The sequence below is a fragment of the Trachypithecus francoisi genome, unplaced genomic scaffold (genome assembly GCF_009764315.1).
Source record: "Trachypithecus francoisi isolate TF-2019V2 unplaced genomic scaffold, Tfra_2.0 Lachesis_group6, whole genome shotgun sequence".
Classification (NCBI taxonomy): Eukaryota; Metazoa; Chordata; class Mammalia; order Primates; family Cercopithecidae; genus Trachypithecus; species Trachypithecus francoisi.
In genome coordinates, this window is record NW_022681471.1 from 116,550,881 (window position 1) to 116,571,496 (window position 20,616).

A 20,616-nucleotide genomic window follows, 5' to 3' on the forward strand; every position below is an offset into this window, starting at 1 on the left:
GCTCCCTGGGGTCTCTTTTACGCAGATACTAATCCCATGTATGAGGGCAGAGCCTCATTACCTCCCAAAGGCCCCACATCTTACTACTACCACATTGGTGATTGGGTTTCAACATATGACTTTTGGGGGGACACTAACATTCAGATCATAGCAGGGACTCTGGGGGCCTCCTACAAAGATGGCGCTCCCTAACCGTCATTGCTACCTGAGAAGGTCAATTCTGCCCATAGCGGGTGAGTAACCAGTGGAACAAGGGCCCAGGAGAGACAGCAGTGTGGTGGCTGCAGGTGAGGGCGGCCCTGAATCTTCCTAGGCTAAGACACATGTGCGCTTCACTCCCACTGCAGCCCCTGCATAGCCCATCGAAGTACTCACCATGGGCATGGTCCAGTGGCCTGTCTTCTCCTGGGTCTTCAAGCCCCTTGTGAGCAGAGAGTGTGGCTTCCATTTCAGAAGGCCCGGGCCCTACTATAGTGCCTGGCCTACAGTGGACACAAAAAAAGTGGTTGCAGAACAGGGAAATGTGTATTATTGAAATTAAAGCTTTTATGATTGTGATGATAAAGGCTTTGTGTGGTTTCTAAAAGCTTTTTGTGAGCATCAGATTCACTTTTTAAATAGCGAAGTGGTTAAAGGAGGGACTTTTATTTCCATTTTTTACACTCAGGTTTTGTTTGAAATTTTTTTATCATCAGAAAAGAAAGAAAGGTATTTGTTTTGTTCAAAATGTCTGGGAAGGCCGGGTGTGGTGGCTCACACCTATAATCTCAGCACTTTGGGAGGACGAGGCGGGTGGATCACCTAAGGTCAGGAGTTCAAAACCAGCCTGGGCAACATGGCAAAATGCAGTCTCTACTAAAAATACAAAATTTAGCCGGGCGTGGTGGCTATAATCCCAGCTACTCAGGAGGCTGAGGCAGGAAAATTGCTTGAACCCGGAAGGCAGAGGTTGCAGTGAGCCAGTCTCAAAAGAAAAGAAAAAAAAGTCTGGGAAATGGAGTTTTGGTGGTATAGGGGAGAAAAAGTAATCGCTTTTCCTCACTTATCTCAAGTTCATGGCTGAGACCCCTACAACAAAAGACAGATTAATGAGGGAACACCATCCACACTTATTTAATAAGTTTTACATGGCACAGGAGCTTTCAGAAATGAAGACCCAACGAAACAGGAAGATCTGTGCATTTTTGTGGACAGTTGTGTGGAACTATGATTGGAGGATCAAAGGGTATGATCTAATGGTAATAAATGAGAAAAGCATAACAAGGCCTGTTTGTTCAGATTTGTGTTGGTGCTCCTGTGTGACAGTCCTTTCCTCCGGGTACAGGGCGGGACACCTGTCACGTGAGGGTCTTCAGGGGAGAAGAGTAGACTGACCTTCCTAGGTTTGATGGTCTGCTTCAGGGAAGACGGGGTGAAAGGAATTCTATGGCCCATTTCAGGACAGAAAGGGGCAAGGGCTGCTTTTGTTTCTATGGCCAGCTTCAGGAGAGAGGGGCGGGAGCAGGTCAGAGAGACCTTCCTGCTTCTGCAGTTTGCTCAGTTTCCTTGTGTGTCCAGGTGCCATATTTGGCAGTAGCGTTTCCTGCACCCCGTCGGTGCTTTAAACCAGCAGCGTCCAATGCAACCTTCTGCGATGATGGAAATGTTCTGTATCTTCTTAGCCAGTACAGTAGCCACTAGCTTCATGCGGCTCTGAAGCACTTGAAATGTGGCTGGTTTGACTGAAGAACTGAACTTTTTATTTTGATAATTTTAATTAATTTTATTTTATTTTTCGAGACAGAGTCTCACTCTGTTGCCCAGACTGGAGTGCAGTGGGGCAATATCGACTCACTGTAACCCAGGTTCAAGCGATTCTCCCTGCCTCAGCCTCCCAAGTGGCTGGGATTATAGGTACCCGCCACCACGCCCAGCTGATTTTTGTATTTTTAGTAGAGACGGGGTTTTACTATGTTGGCCAGGCTGGTCTCGAACTCCTGATCTCAAGTGATCAGCCTGCCTCAGCCTCTCAAAGTGCTAGGATTACAGGCATGAGCTACCACGCCCAGCCAATTTTAATTAAATTCCAATACCACGTGGGACTAGTCACGACTACATTGGACAGTGAAGCTTTAAACAATCAGTTTCTGCTAACATATGCAAACTCTTTACCTGTTAAAGTGTGAATTCATTCTCTTTATTCATGCTTCTATAAAGAGAGTTTATATGTCAGTTTTATGTTAAATTTTGCACACTTTCAATTTTCCACATTGTGTATATGGTACTTATACTTTCATTGTGGTTTGATATTTCCTGTACATTATAGACAAACCTATAAAATAATTTCTAAACAATGTCTTAATCCTAAATCATCGAATTGTGGCACAGTGAGGGAACTGGGAATCAGCTCCTGAATAGCACATTGGGCAGGCAATAGGGATAATGGTGATGGTGATGATGATGATGATGAAGATTTAATAAGAAAACCTGGGGCCAGGCATGGTGGTTCATGCCTGTAATCCCAACACTTTGGGAGGATGAGGCAGGAGAAGCACCTGAGGTCAGGAGTTCAAGACCAGCCTGGCCAACATAGTGAAACGCTGTCTCTACTAAAAATACAAAAAATTAGCCTGGTGTGGTGGCAGGCGCCTGTAATCCCACCTGCTTGGGAGGCTGAGGCAGGAGAATCACTTGAACCCAGGAGGTTGCAATGAGCCAAGATCGCGCCGTTGCACTCCACCCTGGGCAACAAGAGCGAAACTCCGTCTCAAAAAAAAGGAAGGAAGGAAGGAAGGAAGGAAGGAAGGAAGGAAGAAAGGAAGAAAAAACAACAAAATCTTCACACTGTTAAGTGAAAGGGAAAGCAGGATACAACATTGTTTACATAGTAGGTTCTCAAATATATTTAAAAATACACATAGAAAAATGACAGGAAATATTTATACTAAAATGTTAACAGTGTTGGCTTTGGTGGTAACAAATATAGGTGTTTTCCTCTCCCTGCCCTGTCCACTTTGCTACATTATATAGTTTCCAAAATTCTATAACGAACGAAAATATTATCTTCTTATTTTTTTTTGAGACGGAGTCTTACTCTGTTACCCAGGCTGGAGCGCAGAGGAGCGATCTTGGCTCACTGCAACCTCCACCTCCCGGGTTCAAGCAATTCTCTTGCCTCAGCCTCCTGAGTAGCTGGGATTACAGGCGCATGCCACCGCACCTGGCTAATTTTTGTATTTTTAGTAGAGATGGGGTTTCATCATGTTGGTCAGGCTGGTCTCAAACTCCTGACCTCGTGATCCACCCGCCTTGGCCTTGTAAAGTGTTGGGATTATAGGCGTGAGCCACTGCATCCGGCCATGATTATTTTTTTTTTTTTTTTTTTGAGACAGAGTCTCGCTCTGTCACCCAGGCTGGAGTGCAGTGGTGCAACCTCCGCCTCCTGGGTTCAAACGATTCTCGTGCCTCAGCCTCCAAGTAGCTGGGATTACAGGCATGTGCCACCATGCCTGGCTAATTTTTGTATTTTTTGTAGAGATGGGGTTTCATCATGTTGGTCAGGCTGGTCTCAAACTCCTGACCTCGTGATCCACCGCCTTGGCCTTGTAAAGTGTTGGGATTATAGGCGTGAGCCACTGCATCCGGCCATGATTATCTTTTTTTTTTTTTTTTTTGAGACAGAGTCTCGCTCTGTCACCCAGGCTGGAGTGCAGTGGTGCAACCTCCGCCTCCTGGGTTCAAACGATTCTCGTGCCTCAGCCTCCCAAGTAGCTGGGATTACAGGCATGTGCCACCATGCCTGGCTAATTTTTGTATTTTTTGTAGAGATGGGGTTTTGTCATGGTGCCCAGGCTGGTCTCGAACTCCTGGCCTAAGTGATAGGCCCGCCTCGGCCTCCCAAAGTGCTGGGATTACAGGTGTGAGTCACTGTGCCCGGCCTATAATGATGATCTTGTTCTTTCTGTTTAATTTTACTGTCCCCAGCTTCTTAGCATCTGGGGATGTTTTTCCTGGCAGATATTTACTTACCATGACTTCTTCCAGAAGGGGTGTTGGTAGCTTTCATGTGACTATTTCTATTTCACTTTTCCATGTAACAAGTGATGCTGTTGGATTTCTCTTTTATTAATTAGATTTTTTCTGTCTCATTCTTTTGCTTTAGCCACATTGGGATTATCGTCTACCGAGGTATGTAACAGTAAGGAGGCTGGAATGTACAGGCATAGTGCTTTTGAAAATTTTCCCAATCAAAAATAACGTACAGGACTATCACTTTGTTTGTTTGTTTTTAAATGTATTTTGAAATATATTTTGGCTGGGCATGGTGGCTCATGCCTGTAATCCCAGCACTTTGGGAGGCGGAGGCAGGCAGATCACTTGAGGTCAGGAGTTCGAGACCAGCCTGGCCAACATGATGAAACCCTGTCTCTACTTAAAAATTATAAAAATTAGCCAGGTGTGGTGGCACACACCTGTAATCCTAGCTACTCAGGGGGCTGAGGCAAGAGAATCGCTTGAACCCAGGAGGCTGCAGTGAGCCAAGATCACACCACTGCACTCCAGCCTGGCGACAGAGCGAGACTCTGTCTCAAAAAAAATAAATAAAGTATTTTTTTGGTGATGGTAGCAGTAGCACATTTGACCTAGGCAAGCTGCACGACTGGTGTTTGAATGAGAGAATGAAAATAAAGCAGGTCTTCAATCAGATGGCACAATCTTGAATCTATCTCCACATAGGAACTTCCAGGGGATATGAAGAGTCTAAACTTGGATTGGGGCTCCCCAAACTCCTGAAGACACTATAATGGGGTGAACGGTGCCCTCTAGATGGGTGTATCTGTGAGATTATTAGTTGGTCGCCCAGGGTGGCAGACATTTACTTATTTAGAACCGAAGATGAGTGGTAGCTGTGTGTATTAAGGCTGGATTAATAGCTCAATTTGGCCATTGCAGCAAAGCTGCTATAGACGATGCATAAGGAACGAGTGTGATCACTCCAGGGGTGGCAACCAGAGTTGCCTTTGACCATGACTTTTCTGCCCTGCCTCTCTGGTTGGCTGCAGGATGAAGGCGAGGACCCCTGGTACCAAAAAGCATGCAAGTGTGATTGCCAAGGAGGACCCAATGCTCTGTGGTCTGCAGGCGCCACCTCCTTGGACTGCATACCAGGTGAGTATCCCCTGTCCTTGGGATGGAACAGTCATTGGGAACACCCCATTTCTCTTCCTTTTTCCCACTCAGCTGAATTAACCTCCTGAACGCTACCCCCATCTTTAGAATGAAAGATGAATGGTAGCTGTGTGTATTTATTTATTACTATTATTAAGCCTATGTTAATGTGGGTTTTCTCCAGTTGTCCTCTGAACTTCGAATCTCACACTGGTCCCTATGACAACACATAGCGTGATGTCAGTGTCCAGAAATAGCTCCCGAGATCTCCATGTCTCCAGGTTGGGATGGTAGGATGGGACCTAACTTTCAATGAAATCAATGAATGGGACTGATTGAAAATAAATGAACAGGTGGACGGGCACAGTGGCCCACGCCTGTAATCCCAGCACTTTGGGAGACCGAGGCGGGTGGACTGCTTGAGCTCAGGAGTTGAGATTCATCTGGGCAACATGGTGAAACCTTGTACTAAAAATACCAAAATTATCTGGGTGTGCTGGCTTGCACCTGTAGTCCCAGCTATTCAGGAGGCTGAGGTGAGAGCATTGCTTGAACCTGGGAGGTGGAGGTTGCAGTGAGTAGTGATCTCGTACCACTGCACTCCGGCCTGGATGACAGAGCAAGAGGCTGTCTCAAAAAAAAAAAAAAAAAAAAAAAAAAAAAAACACACAGGAAAGAAAAGAAATTAATGCTAGTCAGCCTGGAATTTTGAAAAGAGCACAGGCTCTAGAGCCAGGAAGATGAGGGCTGGAATCCTGGCTGTGTCACATCTGAACTCTGGGACTGCCACTTTTTTCCTTGTCTGTCCAATGGAGGTGATGATAATACCATGTCTGGATACTGCTTGTTCACCAAACAGCCACGTGCTTCCCTCCCATTGCCCAGTCCCCTTGTAATTAATCAGGTGGTGCCATCCAAACAGCTCCAGCCAAAGTGAGCAGGCCACTTCCAAAATGGCACTGAAGGGCTGGCACTCAACTCTCCGGCTCTCCCTTTCCTGCTGTGAAGCCACCTGTTGAGATAGTGGCTTTTCCTGCAACCTGGTCTAAGGCTGATCACGTGGAGCAGAACCCCCTGCCTACCCACGGTAGACCAGTCGCCTGAGTGAAAAATAAACCTGTGTTTTGTGGAGCCTCTGAAATTTCCAGGCCAATTTGTTCTGCAGCTGATGTAGCCTATGTCTAAGACAGGGCCCAGCAAACTTTGTAAAGGAGGGGTAAGGAAATATTTGTGGCTTTGTGGACCAAATAGTCTGTCACAACTAGTCCATTCTGCCCTTGTGTTGGAAAGCAGTCATAAACAATATGTAAATGCTTAAGCATGGCTGGGTTCCAATAAAACTTTATTTACAAAACAAGCAGAGGGCCAGATGTGGCCCATGGGTCATAGTCTGTTGACCTCTGCTCTACGGGGTTGTCAACAAGGAATAAATAAGATGAGGCATTAAAGCAGCCTGTGGGGTACTAGCACACTATTGAATAAAGGTTGGTTTCTGTTCTACCAGCCTCCTAAGAGCTCACACTCTGAGGAGGGAGTGAACAGATCCAATTTTCAGAGGCTTGGGCAGTCCCTGCAAATATTTGCAATGCTTAAATCCTTTCCATGCTCAGAGCTTGTTTTGCATGAAATTGGCCTTGCTGCCTCTCCAGGGTTATGATGGTATCGTGCCACTTCATTTACTTTACACAATTGCTTAATAATAGCTTCACCAGAGACAGGTTTGTGTGTCTGTGTGCAAGGCTCTTTTCATTATTTCATTAAATTTGCATTAAAAAAGTAAACTGCAATGTGTGTGTGGGAGGGTAGGGTACAATGGCTTCTACTGTATGATTTTCCTATTTTCTGAAGGGGAAGTCATTTCTGAACTAAGTTTGTTTTCCAAGGGAACTGTAGGGTCCCAATCATGAGGAAACCTATGGGCTTTTCCTATGGGACATCCCATCAGGCTCCATGGCATGAGCTCATGCAGCCATTAAATGTTGGTATGATTGACTCAGTTAATACTGACGCACCCTCATTCCATTTATAACTCAATTCACCCGTCTTTCAACATGTGCCTATGATGTGTCAGGCACTGACAAGGAGACAGAAATGAAGGCATTGTCTCCACCTTAGAGAAATTTACCATTTAGTGGTAACGAATGTTCTTTTCACTGGAGACATGAGACCTCCTGGAATTCCATTCCAACTAAGTTCTGTCTAAGAAGAAATTGAAAAGACATTGTTTATGTGGATTGGCTTCATTGACCCAATCAAGTTTGACACTTCCAGAAGGGCCATGTGCAGCCTGGGCAACGTGACAAAACCCCATCTCTGGATGGGGGGCATGGTGGCGTGTGCCTGTAGTCCCAGCTACTCGGGAGGCAAAGGTGGGAGGATTGCTTGGGCCTAAGAGGTTGAGGCTGCAGTGAGCCATAGTCATATCACTGCACTCCAGCCAGGGCAACAGACAGAGACCCTGTCCCAAAAAAAAAAAAAAAAAAAAAAGGAGATAAGAGTCATGTGTTTGAGGGATGTGATGTTGACCCTGGTCCCCAAAGCTGTCTCCCCTACACAGCTGTCATGAGATTAAAGTTCAAAAATTAGAAATTCTTTTAGCTTAAGTGCTCTCCTCTCTCCACTGTTTTTTTTTTTTTTTTCTTTTTTCTTTTTTTGAGACGGAATCTCATTCTGTCTTCCAGGCTGGAGTGCAGTAGCGTGATCTCGGCTCACTGCAACCTCCACCTCCCAGGTTCAAGCAATTCTCCTGCCTCAGTCTCCTGAGTAGCTGGGACTACAGGTGCGCACTGCCAGGCCCAGCTGATTTCTTTTGTATTTTAGTAGAGAAGGGGTTTCACTGTGTTGCCCAGGCTGGTCTCGAACTCCTGAGCTCAGGCAATCTGCCTGCTCGGCCTCCCAAAGTGCTGGGATTACAGGCGTGAGCCACCACACCTGGCCCTGGTTTTTGTTCTTAACAATGCAGATATTTTCAGAAAGGAAAACTCAACCTCAGCGTTAATGGTTGATTCATTGGTGTTAATTGGTTCCTCCATGAGATAGATGATTCAGGGCATCGGAACCAGCCACAGGCTCGCAAAAGTCACTTGCCTGTCAGTGCCGCAGATTCTCATGGTATGTCAGGAGCGCAGCTTTGTTTGTCTGGGTCCTGTGAATCAAGGCTTCCCTCATAGCCTGTCTCGCGAAGAAAGAGAACCCTGGAAAGCACAGAAGGACAGCGGGGTCACTCAGAGCTGCCAGGAGGCGCTAGCAGGTGCACTCTGGCTAATGCCCGGGCCCCCCATGGAGCAGAAGGCCACATGCATTCTGGCCTCCTAATCTTCACTTTAATGCTATTAAAAATACTAAAAGCTCTGTCTTTTCCACCGTTGAGCCAAGATTACCCCAGCACTCTGAGAGCAAAAAATAGGGTAGGGAAATTATCAAAAGTATAATAAATCCACTGGTTTGCTAACGCTTCATTTTGATTCTAGATTTTCTCTTCTATATGATGTTTGAGCTTATAAACCATTCTTCCAGAAATATTATTCTATATATTTTCTCCTGTACTCTACTATATTGTCACATATATTCAAGTCTAATATCTACGCATAACACTATTCACATCTGTCTGGAATCTCGTGTTAAGAAAGTCCCTGAATTCTGTGTTTCTTTAGATCTGCATTCTTTTTTTTTTTTTTTTAAATCCAGGAAATTTAATATTTATGTTAAAATTTATCTTAACATGTAGTTTCCATGTAGTTAATATGCCAGTTTCTGACCTGCCTCAAACTGCCTTTTTAATAGATGATTTTATTTTTTCAATTCATGATTCAGTTAAGGATTTCTTTTTTTTTTTTTTTATACTTTAAGTTCTAGGGTACATGTGCATAACGTGCAGGTTTGTTACATATGTATATTTGTGCCTTGTTGGTGTGCTGCACCCATCAACTCGTCAGCACCCATCAATTCATCATTTATATTATGTATAACTCCCCAATGCATTCCCTCCCTCCTCCCTAGATCTGCATTCTTTATAAGCCTGCCTACAAACCCAGAAAGTAGCCACTAAAGTAAAAAGGCTAGAATATGAAATATACACAGCCTTGGGCTGGCAACATATTGCAAACATGCCTTTATCTATCTAATGATCACATCATGGCTCAGAAGAGCCATTTGAGCCACAGAAGATGTAGGCTTTTCCCTAAGGGTGAAATGAGTATAGAAACAGGTCTAATAGCTGCAATAACAAAGTGACATTGGGCAGAAAACTCAGGAAGGTCATATTCTGTGTGTGTCTGATAAGGGTCCCCTCAGGTTTTGGCTCTGTCGCCCAAGCTGGAGCGCAGGGGCGCAATCTCGGCTCACTGCAACCTCTGCCTCCTGGATTCAACAGATTCTCCTGTCTCAGCTTCCCAAGTAGCTGGGATAACAGGCGTGCACCACCACTGCACTGGGCTAATTTTTGTATTTTTAGTAGAGATGGGGTTTCACCGTGTTGGCCAGGCTAGTCTTGAACTCCTGACCTCAGGTGATCCTCCCTCCTCAGCCTCCCAAAGTGCTGGGATTACAGGCGTGAGCCGCTGCTCCCAGCCTAGGAGCCCCTTAATTCTTTCACAACATTATTGAGGTTGCCTTCTAGCATCTACTCAATTTATGGTTTCTTTTGATTAGGCCAGAGGTCACAGTCAGCGTCTACTTCTTCCCTGAGGCCTCTGCTGCCTGTTTCAAAATGCCATTTCCTATGCTTGTCCCCAGTGGGCACCCAAGATGGGCCAACGACATTTGTTAATTCATCCCTCCATCCATCTGTCTAGTCAATATCTAGAGAGTGCCCAGCACCTGTGGGCATTCTGCTCAGCTGGGGGGAGAATGGGGAGGGAGGCAGGCAAGAGAAGATGGCAGTGTAGTACGCCCGAGGAGGAGGGGTGCCTCGGGGTGCGTGACAGGTGTGGAGGGTGCTGGGGAGGTAGCACCAGGGCCCCTCAGCCTGCTCAGGGCAGGCAGAGATCTGAAGGCTGAGGCGTGGGGGGGGCAGGCGGAGGGGTGTGGATGGGAGGGGATGGCCTCAGGGAAGGCCTGCAGGCCACATGTGGACCTGAAAAGAGCTCAACCAGGCCCACAGAAGGAAGAGGAAAGGAGAAGAAGGAGTCAGGAAAAATCACAATAAAAGAACTGGAGTGTGCTCTTCTTCAGGGCACACACAGTGTGGGAAATGTCACATTTGCTATTTTTCCATGTTAGGAGAAATCTAGCCGGACTGCCCCCTTGTAATGGCCTGAGAGGAGTCTGCGGACAGGATTTTTGAAGGTCTTTTCTCCCCCTTTAGACTACATGAACCCCCATGAGCTTGCGAGGGCAGCCTGGCCACAGCCCCATTGGAAGGCGGATGTCTCGTGAGTGGCTCCTCTCCCTCTGAGCCAAACTCAGTCTGAGGGACCTTCCCAAGTTTTCTGAGCATGCCCAGAGCTCAGGGCTCCCAGACCCATCCCAGTCCAGCCCCTCAGGGGAATCAGGTCCCTCCCCGCTGCGCTCAGGCCCTCGCCACATCCCTGCTACTTTAGCTGGGGCTGTCACCTCCTTCTCTTGGGCAATGCGCTAATTTCTGGTGAGGCCTAGATCTTCTAGGTCCATAAGCCTGAGGGATGCTGTTGACAAGGTTTCTCTCTCACATCCCTCTCTCTGTCTCTCTGTCTCTCTCTGTCTCTTACACACACATACACACACACACACACACACACACACACACACACACACACACACACTTGCTCCTGCCTGGGGCAAGGAGAGCTGAGACCATTCATTAGTCACATGAAGCTGGCCTCATTCTCTGGAGGGTGTGGCGGGCGGGGGTGTGGTGGTGGAGTGGGGGAGGGTAATGGGGACAGAACAGAGTAAGATAGAGGGGCATTGGATTTACTCCCTATTGAGTCTTTGCCAGAAAAACATGCAAAATTCAAGAAGGTGTCAATGTAGTCTCACGAATTCACCTCCACCAATGTCATGTACCTGGTGCTTTTTGGCCAGATACTGTGCTGTACGAATTCTACAATCTCCAAATAGTTTCACTTAATCTTACAGCAATTTTATGAAGACAGGTACTATATCATGCCCCATTTCACAGGTGAGGAGACTGAGACCCAGAGAGGTTAAGCAGCTGGCCTGCACGCACGCTGAGAGGGTGGGCCCCTACCCCAGGTGTCATTGGCTGGATGCAAGCCTGCTTGACCTTGACTGCCCATTACCATCACCGGCAGCCTCGTCCCAGTGCCCAGGCTCATGATGTCAGAATCCCTGGGGCTGTGGCCGGAACATCAGCATTTCTACAGCTCCTCAGGCAATTCCGAGGTGCAGCCCACGCTGAGCCCCACCGGTCTAGAGTCTCTGCTTACCGGGTTGCTGGGTTAGGCCGCTGAAAGCATCAGTGCCTCGGACCCGCAGTGTCGGGAATATGGAAGTGCCTCGGACCTGGAGCACTGGACAGGGAGCAGGACTGGAGGTTGGACGATGAAGGGCTCCGTCTTCGACATACGGAGTGTGGGGCTTCTTTGGGTCACCACGACGGAAGTTTTCTCCTGGAAAATATTCAGAGGGCAGTGGAATGAAGCTTGGGGCCCAGGAGTCAGGCATCGGCTCCCAGATACCAGCTAAAGCCAAGGTGACAGTGAGATTGTCATCTTCCCTGAGGAGTAAGTACAGCATCCATGTCTGGACACACGGGTCTTTAGATCGCAGTGAGCCACACATTCTCCGCTGCCTCAACAGGCCCTCCCAGGCTGTCAAGGCCATTGGCCCTGGCCAGGTACACCCGCAGGCCTACAGACTGCTCTCAAGTGTTAGATGGGCTATTTGGGAAGAAATGGCAAAAGAGATGTGAAGGGGAAACAGACGAAGAAGAGCAAAGTGCAAAGAATAAGGTGACTGGGAGAGGTGGCACTGGCTTTTTCCCTTCCCCTCTGTCTACTCCCTCAGAGCTGGTGGCCCTAAGGGGGGGAAAAAAAAGAGGTTCAGTCATCAAATGCTCAAAGTGGAGGGGCCTCGGAGACACCCAAGGTTAGAATTTTGCTCATGAAAAATCCCTGCCACCTGGTCCTGTGCCCCTCCTCCTGATCGCTTGGGCTTGTCTTCCCAGCTGGAGGGGTGTCGCGGGGGTGGAGGAGCCCTCGAGTCCACAGGCACTCAGTCCTCCGGATCTCCAGCCCACAGAATGTCTTCCTTGGCAGGCCAGGTTTTCAAAGTGCACTTTCAAAATTGAGCTTGTTAAAAATGCAGTTGCTCTGAGGTGGCGTCCTGGACACTGCATTCTTAATACGCTCCCCTGATGATTCGCCCACCACACAAGGCATGATTGAGTGGCCCACAAAGTGCTCCTCTTCTCTCTCCCGGAAATTGACATGATTGTAACAGACTCCCAAAGTCTTGAGTACTCAATAAACTACAAATTCTGTGCCCGCACCCTCAGCCCCACAGAGCTGCAGATACTAGTGGGATTGGGCCTATTCCTTTGGTGCATTGGGGCAGAAAGGAAGTTAAGCCTTCCTGGCCAGAGGCCTGAAGCTGGCCTGTTTTTAGCCTCTGGGGACAGGGCGTGGCCATCTCTGCAAGCATGTTTCATTCAACTTTACTGGCTTTTGAAAAATTCTCCAGAGAGACTTCAGCCTTTGTTTTATGGTTACAGGTAATGGTGCCTCAGTGAACATGTTCAGCCCTTCAACCTGAACTCAAATTTACAGATGGAGAAAATACTATGATTTGCCTTAATTGCAGTTTATCACTCATCATCAGAAAACTAGGAGAATGAGGTGGGAGGATAGCTTGAGCCCAGGAGTCAGAGTTGCAGAGAGTTATGACTGCACCATGGCACTCCAGCCTGTGCGACACAGCGAGACTGGGTCTCTAACAAAAAAAGGAAAATACATTTGCCATTTGTTTTCTGTAGAAATTCAGTTACGAACTGGGTTTGGTTATAAGTACAAGACCCCCTAAATACTGGCTTATTGATTTAGGAGTTTTAACTCACATGGTAAAAAAAAAAAAAAAATTAGGGGTAAGGAGTTACAATACTTACGGTTATCAAGGCTGAGGTCTCTGCAGTTTTGTTTTGTTTTTTTTTTTTGTTTTTTGTTTTACCGAGACAGGGTCTGTCACCCAGGCTGGAATGCAGTGGTGTGATCATGGCTTACTGCAGCCACAGACTCCTGGGCTCAAGCAATCCTCCTGCCTCAGCCTCCCCTGGTAGCTGGAACTACAGGTGTGAGCCATGAGATGGGGTCTCCCTATGTTGCCCCAGGCTGGTCTTGAACTCCTGGGCTCAAGTGATCCTCCCAAAGCACTGGGATTACAGGCATGAGCCACTGCACTTGGCCTCTGCAGTTCTCTTGGCCTTACCCACATGGTGCAAAATGGCTACTGTCGCAGCAGCCATCAGACATAGTCTAGGCAACAGGAAGAAAGAAGGGGAAAGCAAAACCTGACCAGAAATCCCAGCAGGCAGTCTTTATATCTCATTGGTCAGAAGTTATGTCACGTGGGCACTTCTAACTGCAAAGGAGGCTGGGAAAGGCCCTTTATTCAGCTGGCTACATTGCTGCTCCCAATAAAAGGGGAGCTCTTTAGTCAAAAAGAAGGAGAGGCTGGGCGTGATGGCTCACATCTGTAATCCCCAGTGCCTTGGGAGGCCAAGGCGGGTGGATCCCTTGAGCCCAGGAGTTCGAGACCAGCCTGGGCAACATGGCAAAATCCCATCTCTACAAAAAATACAAAAATTAGCTGGGTGTGGTGGTGTGCACCTGTGGTCCCAGCTACTCAGGAGGCTGAGGTGGCAGGATCGCTTGCACTCTACTGCACTCCAGCCTAGGACAGGGTGAGACCCTGTCTCAAAAGAAAAAAAAAAAAAAAAGAAAAAGAAGGGGAGAATGAATGAATACTGGGTTGAAAATTGGCAGCCTCTGACCAGGTAACTCAAAACTGTGCCTGCCACTGCAGGCACCACCTCAGCTCACTGCAACCTCCGCCTCCTAGGTTCAAGCGATTCTCCTGCCTCAGCCTCCCAAGTAGCTGAAACCACAGGCACACACCACCATGCCCGGCTAATTTTTGTATTTTTAGTAGAGACGGGGTTTCACCATGTTGGCCAGGATGGTCTCGATCTCTTGACCTCGTGAACCGCCCACCTCGGCCTCTCAAAGTGCTGGGATTACAGGCGTGAGCCACAGCGCCCAACCTCAACACTATTTTTACTGTGAGGGGACACACAGACGAGAGGAAGCAGGAGACAATTAACACAGAAGAGCCACCTTTGGCTGCTACCACTGGGAAAAAGCAGTTCCTTTTAGCTGTTTCTCACTCAACAGTCCCCCAGGCACATTTGACCCATTTTTTTTTTTTTCTATTAGACTGGTGAGAAAACTGCAATTTACAAGTAGGAAGTCACTCTCAATATCTCAATACGTAATCGCCCTTCTTGCCTGTCACTGTGGTTTTGTCCCTATAATTGGCATCATCTACTGCCCAAGGACAAGGAGAGACCTGACGTCATCAGGCGGGATGGTTAAGTCTGTGTTAATGGGGAAATAAAGATGTATGGCATTTAAATATGGTATTTTACTCTGCACCTCTTGGTTTTTAGATCTCTAAGTTGGTGGAGGAGGTGAATTATTTCTCAAAATTCCGCACACCCCTTGTGAAGTTGCCATAGAGCCACTTCCCTCTGCTTTTACAAAGGCTGTGAGTCTCTGTGGCAATTCCTTTACTTCATCCTTCATTCCTTTCTCGCATGAGTAGTGAACCGTTAAGACCCAGCTGTAACCATTGTGAACCACAGAGCCAGGTAAAGCCTTCTCCATCTCCGAAGCACATAGCAGATGGGTTTGTTTTGTTATTTCAGTCACCTGGTGCTTGTTGAGTATTGAGATATGTGTTTCAATGTGAATTCTTTTTCCTTTCCCAGAATGCCCATATCACAAGCCCCTGGGTTTCGAGTCAGGGGAGGTCACACCAGACCAGATCACCTGCTCTAACCCGGAGCAGTATGTGGGCTGGTATTCCTCGTGGACTGCAAACAAGGCCCGGCTCAACAGTCAAGGCTTTGGGTAAGCAGGGCCCAGGGGATTTTTTTTTCATGTGTTTTTTTAAAAAATAGGCCTCTCTACCAGCCTGGCCAATATAGTGAAACCCATCTCTACTAAAAATACAAAAAATTAGCTGGTGTGGTGGCACATGCCTGTAATCCCAGCTATTCAGGAGGCTGAGGCAGGGGAATTGCTTGAACCTGGGAAGCGGAGGTTACAGTGAGCCGAGATCACACCACTGCACTACAGCCTGGGCGACAGAGTGAGACCCTGTCTCAAAAAAGAAAAAAAAATCGGTCTCTCTAATAAACAAATGACACAGAATGTACTTATGAGTGCTGCGGGAGAGATGAAGGAAGAAAGACCTCATCCATGCAGCCAGGGAAGGTTTTCTAAGGAAAACATATTTGACCTGTGACTTGAAGTTGGCCAGGTGAGGGAGGGGAAGAGGCGTGGGGTACAGCAGGTGCAAAAGTCCTGAGTTGGGCTGATACCTGCAGGGTGTAGATGGGGAACATAAAGTGGGCAGCAAGGCTGAAGCACAGGTGAGACAAGGTGGAGAGGCAGGCAGAGGTCAGATGGTGCAGGACCTTAGAAGCCACGTTAGTGACTGGTCCGTACTGTAGGGATAATGGGAGGACCCTGAGTGCATATTAATTAGCATACAGGTTCGTGCTATTGTAACAAAGAGCACCAAAGTATGGTGACTTAATATAGCAGTGTGTTTCTTGCTCACTTAAAAGTTTCATTCATCAGTCAGGCACAGTGGCTTACGCCTGTAATCCTAGCACTTTGGGAAGCCGAGGTGGGCAGATTACCTGAGGTCAGGCGTTCAAGACCAGCCTAGTCAACATGGTGAAACCTCATCTCTATGAAAAATACAAAAATTAGCTGGGCATGGTGGCGGGTGGCTATAATCCCAGCTACTTGGGAGGCTGAGGCAGAAGAATTGCTTGAACCTGGAAGGCAGAGGTTGCAGTGAGCCGAGATTGTGCGCCACTGTACACCAGCCTAGGCAACAGAGCAAGACTGTCTCAGATAGAAAAAGTTTCATTCAGCAGTCTAGGGTCGTTATGGCAGCTTGATGGCATGAGGGGCCCAGACTCTACCTTGTTGTTCTGTCATCCTTAACATGAAGCGTCTATGTTGGGGTCCAGAATGGTGTCTCTCTCTTCTACCATCACATCCACATTCTAGTTAGTGGGGAGAAACAAAAGAGCAGCAGAGTGTGCATGATTTGCCTTTAAGAACACAAACATATTCTATTGGCCACTTCTGCCCACATCCCATTGACCAGAGTTTGGTTAGGGGGCCCCACCTAGTTGCAAGGGAGACTAAGCAATGTCATCTTAGCTAGACGGCCGTTTGCCCAGATGAAACTCAGGGGTTCTATTACCAAATGAGGATGGCAAGGTAGTATCGGGTGATGATTAGCAGACTCTGCTGGATAAAGATTTCTAAGTCGAAGACGATCACAAGCACATTTGTGTTTTAAGTTCTCTGGTTCCTGTGGGGCCAGAGCAATCCAGGGAGAGTGGTTGAGGTGTGGCAAGAAAGGAGGGGGCGTGGGCTAGAGTGGTGGCGGTGGGGACCGACAGAAGTAGAGGAATTTGAGGCGCTTGGAGATGGAGCCAATAGATGGATTGGGCGCTGGAGGTGGAGAGGAGGGGCCCAGGATGGTTCTCAGGTGGCCAACGTGGACGCATGCGAGGATGGGGTTTACTCAGAGACGTGGGGTCTGAAAGCGGGATGGGGTGGGGGCACTTAGGGGCTCACATTGGGATGTGTTTCATCTGAGATGCTGAGAGGCATACAGAAGTCCTCTAGCTGGCAACTGAACTCTCTGGATTTGGGATTTAGGAAAGGTCTGGGATAGAAGTGAAAAGTCAGGAGCCACCCAAGGAGTAAGTCTGGAAAAAGAAGGGAAGGTGGCCCAGGGCTTAAGTCCTACAAAGTTAATTAAAATACACATTAAAGGGAAAAAAGGAGGCGGCGGGGGGGACTACTATAGGTTTCCACAATTTATGAGGAATGTAGCTAAAATACACAAATTAGTTGCTTCAACGGTTATCTGGCTTGACGCTTGTCAAAGCCCTTCTAGATCCACATGGGTCAGTGTTCTGCATGAGGCAGGAATGTCACCATCTGAGGGAAACACAAATAGGTGTGAAGAGAGTGAAATGTGCAGAAAGAATCATCCCAGGAGACGCACGCAGAGGGCAGGGGCTGGTGGTCTAACAGCCATGCACCTGCATGTTTTGCAGACAGACATGTTCAACTGCTCCCAAAGGCAATTTCAGCCACACTCTGAGGCATTTCTTTGACAAATTAATCTGGACAGTTTTTCTCGGGAGGTGGAGATGCAGGGAGAGGGAGAATGAGATGCAAGTTAAGTACAACAGAAGCTGGACATTCCTAGGAGATAAGGCTCAGACTACAGCCCAGACTGCCCGAGCTTGGCAAGGGGCTCTTCGGATGTTGGCATCCCCTTGAAAGCCAGCACCTGCCGGCTTTTTGCAGACAGGCACAGGGGGAGTCTCCCGGTGACTTGGTATGTTCTCGGCAGGTGCGCCTGGCTCTCCAAGTTCCAGGACAGTAGCCAGTGGTTACAGATAGATCTGAAGGAGATCAAGGTGATTTCGGGGATCCTTACCCAGGGGCGCTGTGACATCGATGAGTGGATGACCAAGTACAGCGTGCAGTACAGGACCGATGAGCGCCTGAACTGGATTTACTATAAGGACCAGACTGGAAATAACCGGGTAAGTTGGGCTTATCCCAAACCACCTTCAGCTCACACCCTCTGGGACTTCCCCTCCTGTCCCTGCACTCCTGTCACTGCCCTCTGTCAGAGCACTGACTCCGCGGCATGGTGGGTCATCTGCGCTTTCCCCCACAATGCGCTGTGCTCTCTTTCCTGGGCTTGCCTTGGTTCCCAGCACAGTTTGTTTGCAAATGAGTGCTACTCTTAAGTGCAAAAAAAAATTTGTCTGAGTTTCCATATCAGTATGCAGTTGCCTGAATTCTTAAGACTGACCATTTGGACTATTTCAACTCACTGGATCATTGAACGCACTTTGCTTCAGGGGTGTTGTCTGATGTTATTGATGTGGATAGAGAATCGTCCGTTTATAAAGATGTGGCCTCTCCTATTGTTTGAGACTGACAGAGGGGAGCCTTTTGAGAACCTAGCAAGTTACCCATTAGCTAAATGGTTAAAAGGACTTCACCAGCACAAACACAGAGGAACTTAAACTTTTGGGCAACTCTACATCCTATTAATCTTTGTGGATTGAGACCGAAGTCTTCTTCACCATAGACTAAACACAGTAGACTTCTGACTATATATACATTTGCTATGAATAAAAATGAATTAAAAACTCACTAGCTCTTTGGAAATGTTACACATCCTTTTGCCTAAGAGTAAGGAGTTCCCCAGGCTAATTTTGACATTTAATCAGGTTAAGTAGACATGTACAGCTGAGATTCAGAAGGCTTTGGAAGTCTCTGATGACAATTTCTACAGCAAGACATTCATGGGTTGTTTCAAGGACGTTCATGGGTTGTGTTCCTATTGAACACGATAGGAAAAACCATCTTGATACTTGGTCATTTCATTTTTATTCTTATTAGCTGGCTTCTCCAAAAGACATGAGAAGTTTTTCAAGCCCTGTGCTTCTGAAGGCCTTGAAGGTTCTTTGCAAAGAGGCACTTCACCCCTGCACTTGTGCAATCTGGTGGAGCCTGTTCCACCCTCCCCTCTCTTCACCTGGCTCTTGACTTGAATAGGCTCAAAGACAAACTGCAATAGAGAAGGCAGTGTGGGGCAGTGCCACTGCGGAGAAAGGCAAGAACATGGCAGACCAGGCCCTTCCCTTTTTGTGGATGGATGGGGCCAAATGCAACAGCCAGATATTTTCAGGAGATAATCCCAGAAGGAAATGAAATGTCTTAGTGGCATCAGGCAGAGCACCATGACTTTGGTAAGAGGGCAAAGAATGATTTCTTTGGAAATAGCGTCAAACATCCGCAGCATGTTTTTATGTTCCATCCTTAAAAACATTAAGCAAATCCCCTTTCTCTTTACTCTGGCACCACCCTCCCCTTTCCAGAATCTTCGAGTTTTTATGTCTTTTTGTTTTGTTTTCTTTTGTTTTTGAGATGGAGTCTCGCTCTGTTGCACAGGCTGGAGTGCAATGGCATGATCTCAGCTCACTGCAACCTCCACCTCCCGGGTTCAAATAATTCTCCTGCCTCCGTCTCCAGAGTAGCTGGGATTATAGGCGCCCGCTACCGCACCTGGCTAATTTTTTTGTATTTTTAGTAGAAACGGGGTTTCACTGTGTTGGCCAGGCTGTTCTCGAACTCCTGACCTCAAACGATCTGCCCGCCTCTGCCTCCCAAAGTGCTGGGATTACAGGCGTGAGCCACTGCGCCTGGCCAAGTTTTTATGTCTTTTTAAGAAAACATTTTCCAAGTTGAAAAGGTACTCGTCACTTGTATCAAAATAGGAACACACATTTAAGTTTTGGCTTACAACTCCTGAGCCAAGCACGGGTTTCCACTGGAGCCCTACTTTGGATACCTTTGGAACATGTAAGTGTGATGTGGGCCTTTTCAAAATGTCAAAATGCAAAGGATAAAAACTCAAAAGCGATGAGTCAAGAGGCATTTTGTAGCAGCACCCTCCAATAGAGCTTTCTGTGATGATGGGAATGTTCACATCTGCACTGTCCAATATGGCGGCCACTTGAAATGTGGTTCATGTGACCGAGGAACTGAATTTTTTATCTAATTTTAATTAATTGAAGTGTAAACAGACATATTGGCTAGTGGCCACCCTATTGGATGGTGCAGTTCCAGATGTTCCGAGAATGTAGGTGTGATGACAATTACTCAAGGTCAGATTTTGGAGGGCACCCGCAAACTCTCTGTGCTTTAACCACTTTCTAATCATTTCCATAGTTAAAAGTTGGGGCTAGCTCCAGAAAGGAACCCTTCTTCCTTTTCCCTCCCCCAATGTGATGGTGACAGGATTTCCTCCATCTCTCTAGGTCTTCTATGGCAACTCGGACCGCACCTCCACGGTTCAGAACCTGCTGCGGCCCCCCATCATCTCCCGCTTCATTCGTCTCATCCCGCTGGGCTGGCACGTCCGCATTGCCATCCGGATGGAGCTGCTGGAGTGCGTCAGCAAGTGTGCCTGATGCCTGTTTCAGCTTGGCGCCTGCTGGGGGGTGACCGGCGCAGAGCGGGGCCGTAGGGGACCCCTCACACACCACTGGGATGGACAGGGCTATAGTTTGCAAAGCAATTTTAACTGCAGTGCTGGGTAGATTTTTTTTTTTTTTTTTTTTTTTTTTTTTTTTTAAGATATAGCTTTGATTTCAATGAAATAAAAATGAACTTATTCCCCACTCAG

The 20,616-nt window shown here is 47.3% G+C and overlaps 1 protein-coding gene and 1 long non-coding RNA gene across 2 annotated transcripts in view; one reads left to right on the plus strand and one right to left on the minus strand.

The window, feature by feature from the left end:
• Positions 1-8,097: 8,097 nt before the first annotated feature.
• CDKL5 (cyclin dependent kinase like 5) overlaps positions 8,098-20,616 on the minus strand; it is a 230,783-nt gene continuing 218,264 nt past the window's right edge. The window contains 4 exon segments of the mRNA XM_033201021.1: positions 8,098-8,248; positions 8,251-8,342; positions 11,517-11,699; positions 16,304-16,387. Coding sequence (XP_033056912.1) covers positions 8,228-8,248; positions 8,251-8,342; positions 11,517-11,699; positions 16,304-16,387 — 380 coding nt within the window. The 3' untranslated portion in view covers positions 8,098-8,227.
• Positions 11,576-20,481, plus strand: LOC117077353. The gene is made up of 5 exons (XR_004434739.1): positions 11,576-12,041; positions 14,753-14,953; positions 15,074-15,215; positions 17,761-17,956; positions 20,249-20,481. It is a non-coding gene; the product is annotated as an uncharacterized LOC117077353 (long non-coding RNA).